Raw genomic sequence first — 14,578 nt, 5'->3', positions numbered from 1 at the left:
GCAGGATGTGGGATCCACACCAACATCTTGAAGAAACACAGTTACTTTAGGGTAACTGATCTTTCTTCAAATGTGTGTCAGAATTGGGTCCCACTCTAGTGGACTGGCAAACAGGATTCTCCTTGGCTGAATGGTGGGAGTGTAGAGTTTCAGCTGTATCAGTCAAAAAAATTAATGCAATGCTGTTTTTCCTGACATTGACATCTGACCTGGCTGCCATTATGTCAAGGACATGTTTGACAAATGTCAGTGGGTTGCTCCAAATTGCAGATCTCAGATTGAAATGTTCCTGAAGCAGGTAGAAGATGCTGCCTACACCCTGATAGAGCATTTCTTGATGTTTGGAGGAAGACGTTCACCAGCCAGGTGATAGCAAGTGGAAACGCACCATGTTATTCACTTGGAGATTCACTGTAAAAGCCAAGATGGCTTGGCTTTTAGATGAGCAGGAAAATGGCCACAAAGAAGCAAGGGGACAGCTGGAAAGGCCTAGCCTTAATAAGGTATTAGAACAAAGCTCTAGGCTTGTCCAAAGTACAGTTTTTGCTCTTCCAGCATAGTGCATGACTTCGAGAAGACTGGCAAAATGATTAATTAAAATGGAAGTCCAAGACCATCTTCAGGCTGAACTTCGGATGTAGTCTCAACACCATCTTATCCCTTAGGTAGGATATGTAAGGCAGTCTTGGCACACACTGACTCTCTGTGCTGAGGTGATGGCAACCAGGAAGACTATCTTGATGACAAAAGGGGTCTAATGAGCACTCCAACAGTGATTCAAAAGAAGTGATTCCACAAGTTTTAGGAGGAGGCTGTTGAGATCCCACTTGTGGGTCAGACCCCTAACCAGAAGATAACTATGAAGGAGGTTTTTTGAGGAATTTTCCATACCATCAGATAAGAGAAAAAATACCAGAGCATGACATGCCAATATTGCTGCCAGGCGGACCTTGAGAGAATTAAATACCAGTCCTGCCTGATTCAGGAGCAACATAGTGTCAAGGATCCTTGGTATTGGGACTACTACTGGGTCCATATTGCTTTGGGCTCCCCATCTTTTCCATTTCAGGGAGTAAGTCATCCTGATGGAAGGTTTTCTGCTGGTAGAACTTCCTGAACCTGTAAGGAGCACTCCATCAGTAATGCTCAACCAGCCAACATCCAGGCCTTCAAGTGTGATGACTATGGGGTCTGAGTGCAGTATCTGACCACAGTTCTGAGATCTTATGTCCAGGCAGATTGGGAGGTGTACAGGAGGCTAATTGGACATCTGCAATAGGTCCAAAAGTGTCTTAGCCATGAAGTGGTTATCACGATGACCACAGCCTTGTCCTGTCTGATTTTTGATATCCCAAGGATCAAAAGAACTGGTGGGAAGGCACATAGAAGTCCTTAAGACCACCAAAAAAAAAGACAAAAAATTGAACAAAAAAAACTGGTGGTGACCCCAGATTCATGCTCCTGTGAAGCAGATATTTGTGCATTTTGTGTCGTGCTTTGGAGTGAACATGTCTGTCACCATGCCTCCATGGGTCACAACTGAGAATACCAAATTCAGGACAAACTGCTAAGAAATAGGGCAGACACACCCCAAAACTAGTCATTATTCTCCCATAAGATATATCAAACCAGCTACAAAAAAAAAAAATGGTTTCACCACAATTGCTAACAAGAACTCAGGTAAGCAGTTTCCTTAGGTATTCCAGTCCTTGTATCACCACCAAAAACACTAGACTTACAGATGGGTGATTCTTTAAAACCAAATTCATCAAATAAAAAGGTTCTTCTGATCCCAAAGGACCAGCCACACACCCAGGTCAATATATAACTCAGATCTTGCCCAATAATCACACTATTGCCAGTCCTTTAGTATCTAAAATCTAAAGGTTTATTTATAAAAAGAAAGGAGAGAGTTAAAATTGGTTAAAGAAATCAAATACATACAACAATTGCAAAGTTCTTGGTTCAGACTTGTAGTAGTGATGGAATAAACTGCTGGCTTGTTAAGTCTCTGGTTGCTTCTAGGTCTTCAGTCCCTTTGTTAGAATGCTCCCTATGGTATAAGTTCATTATCCAGATATTTGAGCAGGAAAGAGGCAAATTGGAGATGTTTCCAGGGCCTTTTATAGCTTCTGCCACACAAAGGGAAATCCATTGTTTCAAACAAAGCTCTCAGCACAGCTAGTGGAAAATTACAGGGAACAAGATGGTGTTTGGAGTCACATGGGTAAGTCACATGTCCATGCATGATTTTGCTTAGTCATAACAGAGGCCATTACCTATATTTCAGATGGAACTTTCACAGGAAAGTCCATTCAGTGTAGATGGGCATCTTCCATTGTAAGTGTTCTTTTGATGGGCTACTTAACTTGAATAGTCCCTCCAAGATGTGCAGGCTAAATACCTTGTGGGCATTACCACTAGCAGCTTACCTGAAAGAAGGTTGTGTAAAAATCCTCCTAATGGGCCAGAGAGGATTCTGGGTGTAAGTGAAACTCAGGAGTTGGTGGTGGCTCAGCAGAGCAACGCTTCTGTGGAGCAAGATAAAGGTGAATTGTTGCTTAAAGAAGCTCCTAAGAGAAGAAACCTCATGGCAGTTTTTGCAAGCAATTTGCTGTAACTGAAGGGTGTGAAAGTGAATTGAGGTAGATAAAGATGATTTTCTGTCCATAGAAGGCAACAGTTTATTTTATGAGAGATTTGTTTCAGTTCCTAACAGCCAGAATTTTTCTGTTGAAAATGGATCCACTGACTCAGCTTTAGAAAGACCCAGTATGGATAGCTTTAAAAAGGTTTTAGATGGAATGAAAATTGTTAGGGAATTTGAACAGCCCTATAAGCTTGACCAGCTTGTTGGGGAGACAATGTTATTGGAACATAAATGTATTCTCTAAGTGAACAGTCTGTGTCTCAGGTTCAGAGGGTAGCTGAATCTGCCACGAGCATGGCAGAGTTCAAGGTTCTGGTCATCGATGGACGCGGCCATCTTTTGGGGCACCTGGCAGCCATGGTGGCCAAGCAGGTCCTGCTGGGGCGCAAGGTGGTGGTGGTGGTGGTGAGATGCGAGGGGATCAACATCTCTTGGAACTTCTACTGCAACAAACTGAAGTACCTGGCCTTTCTCCGCAAATGCATGAACACCAACCCGTCCTGCGGGCCCTACCACTTCCGCGCCCTCAGCCACATCTTCTGGCACACGGTCCGAGGGATGCTGCCCCACAAGACCAAGCAAGGCCAGGTCGCCCGGGAGAGACTGAAGGTCTTTGATGGGATTCCACCCCCATATGACAAGAGGAAATGGATGGTGGTACCCGCTGCTCTGAAAGTCGTACGCCTGAAGCCGACACGCAAGTTCACCTTCCTGTGGCGCCTGGCCCATGACGTTGGCTGGAAGTACCAAGCCATCACCTCGACCCTCACGGAGAAACACAAGGAGAAAGCCAAGCTGCATTACAACAAGAAGCAGCAGCTGATGAAACTGCAGAAGCAGGCAGAGAAGAACGTGGAAGGCCAGATCGCCAGATACACTGACGTGCTGAAGCAATACGGCATCTTGGTCTGAGCCTTGAACCTCAATAAAACCAGCCCCTCCACTTCAAAAAAGGACAGTTGTGCAATTAATCTCTCGAGAACACAGGGGATGGCAGGCATACTTCCATCTCTAGACATTTTGGATATGTCTTGTAGTCTTAGTGCACTTGACATCTGATTCCATATGGAAGCAGAGGTTGGTAATGGAAGGACAAAAAAACCTTGAGTCTAACATGCTAGTAAAAATGAATGTTATCTCTTTAAGACAGAGTCCAGCCTTGGAATTGGAAATGGTTAAGAATCTGAAAACTGGTAAGCAAGCTAGTGTCTGTGTTGATGCAAATTACTTGACAGGGGAGAGAAAGACTTGCCCGTAGCTGTCAGCAGGGAGGACGCACCTAACTAGCCAATGGATTCTGTCAAGCAAGTGAGCTCAGAATTTGACCCTACCGAACAGGAAGGAAGAGAAAAATTTTACCCTGCAAAATGGAAGCCACAGGTTAACCCTAAAATGCCAAAACCCCAATGGTATTGAGTCAAAGGCATGACAAAAAATGATTGTAAAGGTACACTTGTAATTGCTTTTATGTTACTATTTATGCTAATGTTAACTCTTGTGACTAGTTTGTTGCGGATACCAAAAACTATAAAAATGTACAAGATGCATGATCTTTTGGAAAAACCCTTGAACATGTTGAGAGTGATACATAAGAACTCATTATGTGCTAAAAGCCTTTATGGTTATACTATTTCATTACAGGACAACACACTTCATGTTAAAAGGCCTTGTGATACTAATGTTTTTCAGTTAGTGCCTGTAACTAGCCTTGGAGTACACAGGAGAAAAGACATTACACATCTAACATGCTGTGTGGAAGGGGAAATTGAGGCACATCGCCTCATGGCACTAGTGGCTAAATGCTCAGAGACTTACACTCTAGAACAGGGGTTCTCAACCTTTTTCTTTCCAAGCCCTCTGCCCCCATGCTATGAAAACTCCATGGCCCACCTGTGCCACAACAACTGGTTTTCTGCATATAAAAGCCGGAGCCAGCATTAAGGAGTAGCAAGCAGGGCAACTGTCTGAGGCCCCATGCCACAGGGGCCCCCACAAAGCTAAGTTCGGTTTCAGCCTTGGGTGGCGGGGCTCAGGGCCCTGGACTTCAGCTCCATGTGGTTGGGCTTCAGCTTTCTTCTCTGGGCCCCAGCGAGTCTAACACTGGCCCTCCCTGACAGCCCCCCTCTGCTTTGGATCGTTATCGAGCAGAACCCATCATTAGCATGGATGCATGTCTTCTGGAATGGTGGCTGAAGCATGAAGAGACACATGAATCTTTAGCGCATCTGGCACGTAAATATCTTGTAATGCCAGCTACAACAGTGCCATGCAAAAGCCTGTTCTCACTTTCTTGTTTACGGTGTCACCTGAAGCAGACAGCATTATCTTCTGCAAATGTAAACAAACTTGTTTGTCTGAGTGATTGGCTGAACAAGAAGTAGGACTGAGTGGACTTGCAGGCTCTAAAGTTTTACATTGTTTTATTTTTTGAATGCAGAGGTTTTTTGTACATAATTCTACATTTGTAAGTTCAACTTTCATGATAAAGAGATTGCACTACAGTACTTGTATTAGGTGAATTGAAAAATACTATTTCTTTTGGTTTTTTACAGTGCAAATACTTCTAATAAAAAATAAATGTAAAGTGAGTACTATGCACTTTGTATTCTGTGTTGTAATTGAAATCAATACATTGGAAAGTGTAGAAAACATCCCAAAATATTTAAATAAATGGCCTAAGTCCCAGACATGTACACATTGTTGCATTCAATTTTAGGTCATTTGCCATTGACTGAAGAGATCTGAATCTGTCCTCAGGAGATTCGCCGCTCCAGGCCAATGGGGGCTGCGGAAAGCCCCGCCGCTTCCAGTAGCCCCCATTGGCCTGGAGCGACGAACCACGGCCAGTGTGAGCGGCGATTGGCTGAACCTGCAGACGCGGCAGGTAAACAAACTGGCCCAGCCCGCCAGGGGGCTTACCCTGGCGGGCTGCAAGCCAAAGGTTGCCGATCCCTGGTCTAGACGTAAGAAATATCACAGCCTGAGAACGTGTTATATTTTCAATCCACAACACACGGTGGATGAGATCTCTGACAAGTTTTTTGCCAAAACAAAAAACAACCAAAACACACAACAAAAAAACCAAGGAGTGGGTTGATGAGTTTACTGTAAGGTTATTCAACATTAATAGCAAATAAAGAAGCAGAGAAAGGTTAAATGATATAATAGATATGAAAGTATGAAAAACTTAGGATATCACTAAACTAAAGCAAAAATAAAGGTGGAATTAAAATGTGGTGGAGGGCTTATAGAAAAATACTGACACACAACAGACTTTGTGCACACGAAAAGCAAAAGAAGCCTTCAAAAAACTAAACAGCAAATGCACTGTTATCAGAAAAGAAGAAGCAATGTATTAGTTAAATATATACTGTTTACCACAGACCCAGACAGAATACCAATCTTACCCTGTGGATTCCTTTCAATACCATGATCCTGACCCTATTTAAATATAATTATTTATTTGATAAATGCAGAGTTGGAAAACATAATCCTAACTATACATATAAAATTATGGGGTCTAAATTGGCTGTTACCACTCAAGAAAGAGGTCTTGTAGTCTTCGTGGATAGCTCTCTAAAAACATCCATCCAATGTATAGCAGCAGCAGTCAAAAAAGTTAACAGAATGTTGGGAATTATTAGGAAAGGGAGAGGTGGTAAGATAGAAAATATCATATTGCTTCTATATAAATCCATGGTGCCCCCACATGTTGAATACTGTGTGCAGATGTAGTTGCCCCACATAAAAAAAAAAAAGCAGATGTCCTGGAATTGAGGCGGTTTGAGCACCTGATAAAAGATTCCCCCGGGAGGCTTCCTTTGAAACTCTACCAGGCATATCTCACTGGGAGGAGGCCTCAAGGCTGACCCAGGAGAAGCTGTAGAGGTATCTCCCGGCTGGCCTGGGAATGTTTGGGAATCCCCCAGGAGGAGATGGAATCTGTTGCAGAGGAAAGGGAGATCTGGTTCTCCCAACTCTTCGTGCTGCTGCTGAGACCCTCACCAGGAAAAGTGGCATAAAGGAAAGAAGTAAGAAGAAGAAGAAGAATTGGAAAAAGTACAGAAAAGGGTAACAAACATTATTAGGGGTATGGAACAGCTTCCATATGAAGAGAGATTAATAAGACTAGGACTTTTCAGCTTGAAAAAGATACAACTAATGGAGGGATCTGACAGAAGTCTATAAAATCATGACCAGTTTGGAGAAAGTAAATAAGGAAGTGTTATTTCCTTTCTCATAACACAAGAGCTATGCGTGAAGAAGTATTTCTTCACACAATTCACATTTAACCTGTGGAACTCTTTGCCAGAGGATGTTGTGAAGGCCAAGACTATAACAGGGTTCAAAAAAGAACTAGATAAGTTCATGGAGGATAGGTCCATCAATGGCTATTAGGGATGCAAAACTATGCTCTGAAGTGTCCCTAGCCTCTGCTTGCCAGAAGTAGGAATGGATCACTTGATGATTACCTGTTCTGTTCATTCCCTCTGGGGCACCTGGCACTGGCCACTGTTGGAAGACAAAAAGAAAAGGAGTACTTGCGGCACCTTAGAGACTAACCAATTTATTTGAGCATAAGCTTTCGTGAGCTACAGCTCACTTCATCGGATGCATACTGTGGAAAGTACAGAAGACGTTTTTATACACACAAACCATGAAAAAATGGGTGATTATCACTACAAAAAGGTTCTCTCTCCCCCACCCCACTCTCCTGTTGGTAATAGCTTATCTAAAGTGATGACTCTCCTTACAATGTGTATGATGATCAAGGTGGGCCATTTCCAGCACAAATCCAGGTTTAACAAGAACGTCTGGGGGGGGGGTAGAAAAAACAAGGGGAAATAGGTTACCTTGCATAATGACTTAGCCACTCCCAGTCTCTATTCAAACCTAAGTTAATTGTATCCAATTTGCAAATGAATTCCAATTCAGCAGTCTCTCACTGGAATCTGGATTTGAAGTTTTTCTGTTGTAATATCGCAACTTTCATGTCTGTAATCGCGTGACCAGAGAGATTGAAGTGTTCTCCAACTGGTTTATGAATGTTATAATTCTTGACATCTGATTTGTGTCCATTTATTCTTTTACGTAGAGACTGTCCAGTTTGACCAATGTACATGGCAGAGGGGCATTGCTGGCACATGATGGCATATATCACATTGGTAGATGCGCAGGTGAATGAGCCTCTGATAGTGTGGCTGATGTTATTAGACCCTGTGATCGTGTCCCCTGAATAGCACGGGCTGAAAAAGTGGAAAAGCAGCATCACTTGCCCCACAACCTCAGCCGTGCAGAACACAATGCCATCCACAGCCTCAGAAACAACTCTGACATCATAATCAAAAAGGCTGACAAAGGAGGTGCTGTTGTCATCATGAATAGGTCAGAATATGAACAAGAGGCTGCTCGGCAGCTCTCCAACACCACTTTCTACATTACCGTCAATGCTTATGCTCAAATAAATTGGTTAGTCTCTAAGGTGCCACAAGTACTCCTTTTCTTTTTGCAAATACAAACTAACACGGCTGTTACGCTGAAACCTGTTGGAAGACAGAATACTGGGCTAGATGGACCACTGGTCCGACTCGGTATGGCGGTTCTTATAAGTGACATCATGGGCCAACCTAGGGAGAGTACCACTAATTTTTCCTTTCTCTACTTAATCTATTCTATGGTCTTCCAAAGAATGCCCAACAGAAAATCTAATTTAAACATCTTTTAGCTTCCACCTCAGTGTAAACATTGGAAGTCCAACAGTGTAACAACCTTATAGCAAAGAGCATACGTGTGTGGAGACATTCAGCAACTCTACAACAGGATAACTTCTGTAGCATCACAATCAATTAGGGCTCCAATCAAAATGCCATCACTTTGTTTCTTGTGGGGGAAAAAATCTCTCGTGAAGTAAAGAAATTGGAGTGTTCCGTTACAGATTCTTAAATATCAGCTCACTGAAACCTATACTATAAACAAGCTGTAACTGGAAACAAATTATCAAGGAACATTGCAAGAGAAAATAAAAATCATCTTTAAAAAAATTCTGAGTTAAGATGACACCCTGTTTATGGCTCAAAATTAACAGATGTACCTGTCCAGTATAATTTTTTTTATTAAAAATTTTTTTTTTAGTTTGTGACCTGCCGAGTAACAAACTCAGTTGTGCTGGTATTTTTTGTCTCAGCTACCCCGACTTTCCTACATACCATAGTCCATGCATGCCCCTCCATCCCTACATGTTCCAACTCTCCTGTGATGATTCCCATTCCCACCCCCACCCAAAGCAGTTTTCCACACCTCACTCCTACATTGCTCAGTTGTGCTCACGATTTTGACAAGTTACATTTAGCAGCTCACAGAATACAAAGAATAAAAGAAATCAGTAAAATGGAGTTACATAACAGACAATCAAGCAAGAAGGAAGGGTGGGAAGGAGCATAAGAAGAAAAAATTAAGAAAACTGAAAAGAGACATAAGGTAGAAACAGAATATGAACATGTGATTGCTCTGGTCTGAAATATAAGTTGGTTTTTCAGAACAAAAGAAAAAAATTAGCTCATACATTACTGCTTCTTCTTGGGGAAAAATAAGTGATTGGAAAGATAAGCAGTGGTAACCACAGCAAGAGAATGAGAAAGAAGAGCAAGAATAGACAATCATAGCCTGAACATCATTTATGTAGTGGAAGAAGCAGCATACCATTCCACTGGAAAACATCACTGTGGAGAAGGAACAAAACCTGGTTGTTACGGGGTCTCAAAATGATACTGAATTGTGAGTTTTACCTCAGTTTAAGGAGCCGAGGGATTTTTTCAGTAACATACACTCATTTCAGAATTCTGATATTTATTTAACCTTTGAAATCATTTAGAGAAAATTAATAAAGAGCTGGAGCTCTCAACAAACATCTGAGCACAGTGACATTTTGCACCAAAGATAGGACAAGAAACAGAATGTTTGTGTTGGCCTTTTACTTCTTCATGCCATATTACATTCAAAGACTATGTTAAAAGAATGTTATGGGTATAAATTCAAACAAACACTCAGACATTGCGAAATGTCATGCAACCTTAATTCAGCTTCCTTGTGTGCTTACATTTTAAGTCAGAACTAAGAAATTCGGCATTATGACCGTTTTTTATTACATGATCACATACTATTTTCACAAGACCTCTGCTTTACTCAGCGGATAGGCAAATGAACACAAATGAAGACCTCTTGGCTCAAACTAGTTTTGATAAGATGAAAATAAATTTGAATCAAGGGCCACATCATTAAAAAACCACACAAGCTCCCTTCATGTGTAAGCTTTTAGCTTGAGAGCTTTAGTGATCTCAAATTGTCATAGTACTGCAAGAAGAGAGTGAGCAACAAGGCTGCTAGAGCCCAAACATCTTAGCCTCTGTAAGCTAAAACCAACACTTCAAATGCACCTGGAAAACTATTCAAATCAATGAGCACAGGTGCAATGTGATCCTTGCAAGACACTATTAAAGGAGCTGGTAACTGCACTCTCTGCTGACTGGAATTTCTGGTCTTCAGTTATCGTACAGAGCAGAATTCATTACAATAATCTATTCTGATGTGACAGAGGTGTGAACAACAGTAGTGATCATAATAAATCATATAATACCAGCTCTCATAGCCCTTTTTCATCAGTAGATCTCAAAGCACTTCACAATCTTTTATGTATTTATGCTCACAACACCCCTGTGAGGTAGGCAAGTATTATCCTCACTTTATAGATGGGGAACTAAGGCACAGAGAGGCAAAGACTTTGTCTACACTGGCATTTTTGTTGGCCCAACTTTTGTTAGTCAGAGGTGTGGAAAAAAACCAAACACCCCCAACCAACAAAAGTACTGGTGTGGACAGTACTATGTCACTGGGAGACGCTCTCCCAACGATATAGCTACTGCTGCTCATTAGGGGTGGTTTAATTATGCCAACAAGAAAGCTCTCTTCTGCCAGCATAGAGTGGCTACATGGGAGACCTTACAGAGGCACAGCTGCTGCAGTAGAGCTGTGTCGCTATAAGGTCTGCAGTGTAGACATAGCCTAAGTGATTTGCCCAAGGTTACACAGAAATCTGGGGCAGGGCAAGGAATTGAACCCTATCATCCAAGCCCTAGGATAGTGTCCTAACCACGGGACCATTTTTCCTCCCTCTCATCTAGAGAGAAAGTTATAACCTTATCATTGAACACAGATGAGGATTCAGAGGGGAGCTAAACAGATTCATGGAAAATAGCCAGGTGGCTATTAGCCAGAATGGGCAGGGATGGTGTCCCTAGCCTCTGTTTGCCAGAAGCTGGGATTGGGTAACAGGGCATGGATCACTTGATGGAATGCATCCGATGAAGTGAGCTGTAGCTCACGAAAGCTTATGCTCAAATAAATTGGTTAGTCTCTAAGGTGCCACAAGTACTCCTTTTCTTTTTGATGATAACCTGTCTGTTCATTCCCTTTGGGGCACCTGACAGTAGCCACTGTCAGAGGACAGGATACTGGGCTTGGTGGACCTTTGGTCTGACCCAGTGTGGCCGTTCTTATGAGGAATAAAGCTGTTGGGCACTCCTGTTATGTGGACTGCCTGTACATCTCAATATCCAAGACGACCCAACACACAAACCTAAGTACACTTTGTACTCCTGGGGAAATTGTGTGCCAAAAAATTAAAAATTCTACAAAATTCTACATATTTTGTCAAAAACACTATATAATCATGCCAATTTCATTTATTTTGGTAATTTATTTCAAAACACCCGTTAACAAGTATGTCTGTAACAATACAGACAACAAAAAAGATTCAGGAAATGCTTTTAGACAAATACATTCCTTACTAGGCATATTAATACAAAACTTTAAGTAATAATACATATAAACTATCTACTACAAGTAGATAAGGAAGTGTTGTTTACTACTTCTCATAACACAAGAACTAGGGGTCACCAAATGAAATTAATAGGCAGCAGATTTAAAACAAATAAAAGGAAGTATTTCTTCACACACTGCACAGTCAACCTGTGGAACTCCTTGCCAGAGGGTGTTGTGAAGACCAAGACCGTAACAGGGTTCAAAAAAGAACTAGATAAATTCATGGACGATAAGTCCATCAATGGCTATTAGCCAGGATGGGCAGGAATGATGTCCCTGGCCTCTGTTTGCCAGAAGCTGGGAATGAACAACAGGGGATGGATCACTTGATGATTACCTGTTCTATTCATTCCCTCTGGGGCACCTGGCACTGGCCACTGTCAGAAAACAGGATATGGGGCTAAATGGACCTTTGGTCTGACCCAGTAGGGCCATTGTTATGTAAACTACAATACAGAAACATGTTTCCCACACCCCTCAGAAGCAGGGCAGAAGCTTGAGGGAGTCAGGGGTAACAGAGGAGCTGAGGAAAAGGGAAGTAATTGCTGGGAAGGAGCCTGGTAGTGAACGTAGAGGGTTGTTGGGTGTTTGTGTGAGAAGTATGGAACAGGGCTTTTTTGGGAGGGCGGGGGGGGGGGGAGAAGACACATGACTGTTAGGGATTTGGAGAGTCTCCCCCATGCAAACCTAGACTCTCCTATTCAGTCAGGCACATCTACCCCTGTCCCCGTGTCCCTGCACCCCACCTTCCCCCTGTCCCCATGCACCACCCTTCCCCATCCTCATGTGTCCCTGTACCCCCAGTCACCCCCAGCACCCATGCACCTCCACCCCCATTGTCCTTGCACCCACACTCAGCCATCTCCTGTCCCCATATGGCCCTGCACGCCCATTCAGCCCCCACCCCAGTCAGTCCCCCCCACTAGCCTTTCTGAATCCCAGTCTATGTGACTCCCCAGTAACTCAGTGCAGCCAGCTCTATCTGTCCCCATGGTATCCAGTGCCTCCTCACCTGGCCAGACACATGGGAAGGGCACTGTGAGGAATGCAGCCTCTCTTCCTCCCTATCAGCTGCTGACTGCTATGACCCATGAACCAGCTGCCCTCTGTTCTGGCATCATAGCAGCCCCTGGTGGGCAAAAGGCATAACTGCAGTGCCTTGCTGGCAGAATGTATTTTCTGCAGAGAAAAAAATCTGCAGGGGATGCGAATTCTGCACATGCACAGGTGACAGAATTCCCCCAAGAGTAACTTTGCTAGTATCTCCTTCAGTTCAGGAAACAGATATAAATTTGACTACTTCTACTGGTGCTTCCCCTGCACTTCCAAATCCAACTGATAGTCCAGATAAAACAGGTTGAGCTTCAGTCCAAACTGCTGTCTCTGTTCAGGAAAATTGATTAAATACACTGACTAGGCCAGTGGTGGGCAACCTGCAGCCCATCAGGATAATCTGCTGGCAGGCTGCAGGACAGTTTGTTTACAATGACCATCCACAGGCACAGCTGCCCGCAGCTCCCAGTGGCCACGGTTCACCGTTCCCAGCCAATGGGAGCTGCGGACGGCTGTGCCTGCAGACAGTCAATGTAAACAAACTGTCTCACGGCCTGCCAGCGTATTGGCCTGGCGGGCCGCAGGTTGCCCACCACTGGTCTAGGCCCAGTGAAAAATGATACTGTCATTCATCACACTGAAAGTAGTGTAGCTTAAGCCACAAGGTCCTACTATCTCTCCAATGGCTCTGTAACACAAGTTGAACAGGAGTGCCAGTACAGAACTTTGCAGTATTCTACAGGACAGCACTCTTGGTATAAATGAAAAATTGATCAAAACTACCCTCTAGATCTGTCCTGACAAACAAGACCCAAACCACCTAAGGAAAACTGTCTGTCATTACAAGGGCTCGTAGATGTCAACAATACCCCAGAGTTCACAGTTTCAAAAACTAGGAATGCAGAACAGCCTGCATGGATACTAGATTTTTGTCCACACTAGAAAGAGCTAAACTAGTGTGATCACTGCACTATTCATACCATAATCAGACATGGAACTCTAGTGACGTTGCTCCAGGAAATCTAAGGTGTCTTGATATTGTGAAAGTTGCTCTGCTGCAAACCTCTCATCCGACCCAAAAATGGAGTTAAGACAAGGTAATAGTTGACAAGATTCCTGCACCGGGGCTAATTTTAAAAGATGTTAACATCATGCCCTCCCAAATGTTGATAACCTCATCCATCAGCACAGTGCAGTGACCTAAAAAACAAAGGAAACAATAGTTTGCACATGACAAGCTTGAAATCTCTACCCTCATGCCTTCAAGCCTAACAATACGATCTAGAATTTATCTAGCTGCATGCCTAAAGCCAGAAACAACTCGAAACAGTACCACTGTCATCATGAAAATCACGGTCCTTGCCCAGACTGCAAACACTGTAAAGTATACACTAAGTAAAAAACTTTGTAATTTAACAATTACAAAATGAGTAAAGTTATTCTGCATATTAAATATAGGGGAAATCTTTGAGAAGTAATTTGTTTATATCTAGCTATCTTCTTATTGTGTTCTATTCTGAAGAAAGGATAAATTGTTCCCAAAACTTCTTGGGAAGGAGATTGCATACACATGAGCTTCTTCTACAGGAACAGAGTCACCACCCAACTTCTCATCTGTAAGAGTCTACCCTAACCAATCTGGTTTCCTTCCTCTTAGTGTTGGAGCAGCTTCTTTGCGTTCTTCTCCCTCCTTGATCTTAAGTGGGGTATGAATTTTTTACTCTTTGCAATTAGGTTTCAGCTTTTGGCAGTGGAGTTCCCCCAGCTTGGTCTGCAAGAAGGGGAATTCTATGGGTGGAGAGGAAGTTTCCTCCCTCCCCCCACAAATCATTTTTGGTGGGAAAAGGAGTAGAAATATAATTCTGTGGTCTACGTGACCATCTTTCTGACTGTAACAGGTAGTTATCTGGAGCTTAGCCAGGGAGAACCTATTTCAGGCTGTGGCCCCTGTAAACTTCCTTTTTGGATAACTAAAAAGAGTCAGGTAAGACTCTTCTT

The 14,578-nt window shown here is 42.9% G+C and overlaps 2 protein-coding genes across 3 annotated transcripts in view; one reads left to right on the top strand and one right to left on the bottom strand.

The window, feature by feature from the left end:
• PDE7A (phosphodiesterase 7A) overlaps positions 1-14,578 on the bottom strand; it is a 130,321-nt gene that overhangs the window by 102,552 nt on the left and 13,191 nt on the right. The gene's annotated exons all lie outside the window — the stretch shown is intronic.
• Positions 2,945-3,603, top strand: LOC125632517 (large ribosomal subunit protein uL13-like). The gene has a single exon (XM_048840810.2). It carries the CDS (start codon positions 2,945-2,947, stop codon positions 3,560-3,562), a length of 618 nt encoding a protein of 205 aa, XP_048696767.1. The 3' UTR covers positions 3,563-3,603.

This window comes from Caretta caretta, chromosome 2 (assembly GCF_965140235.1).
Source record: "Caretta caretta isolate rCarCar2 chromosome 2, rCarCar1.hap1, whole genome shotgun sequence".
NCBI lineage: Eukaryota > Metazoa > Chordata > Testudines > Cheloniidae > Caretta > Caretta caretta.
Note: the sequence above shows the minus strand (reverse complement) of the source record. Positions and strands in the feature narration are given on the sequence as shown.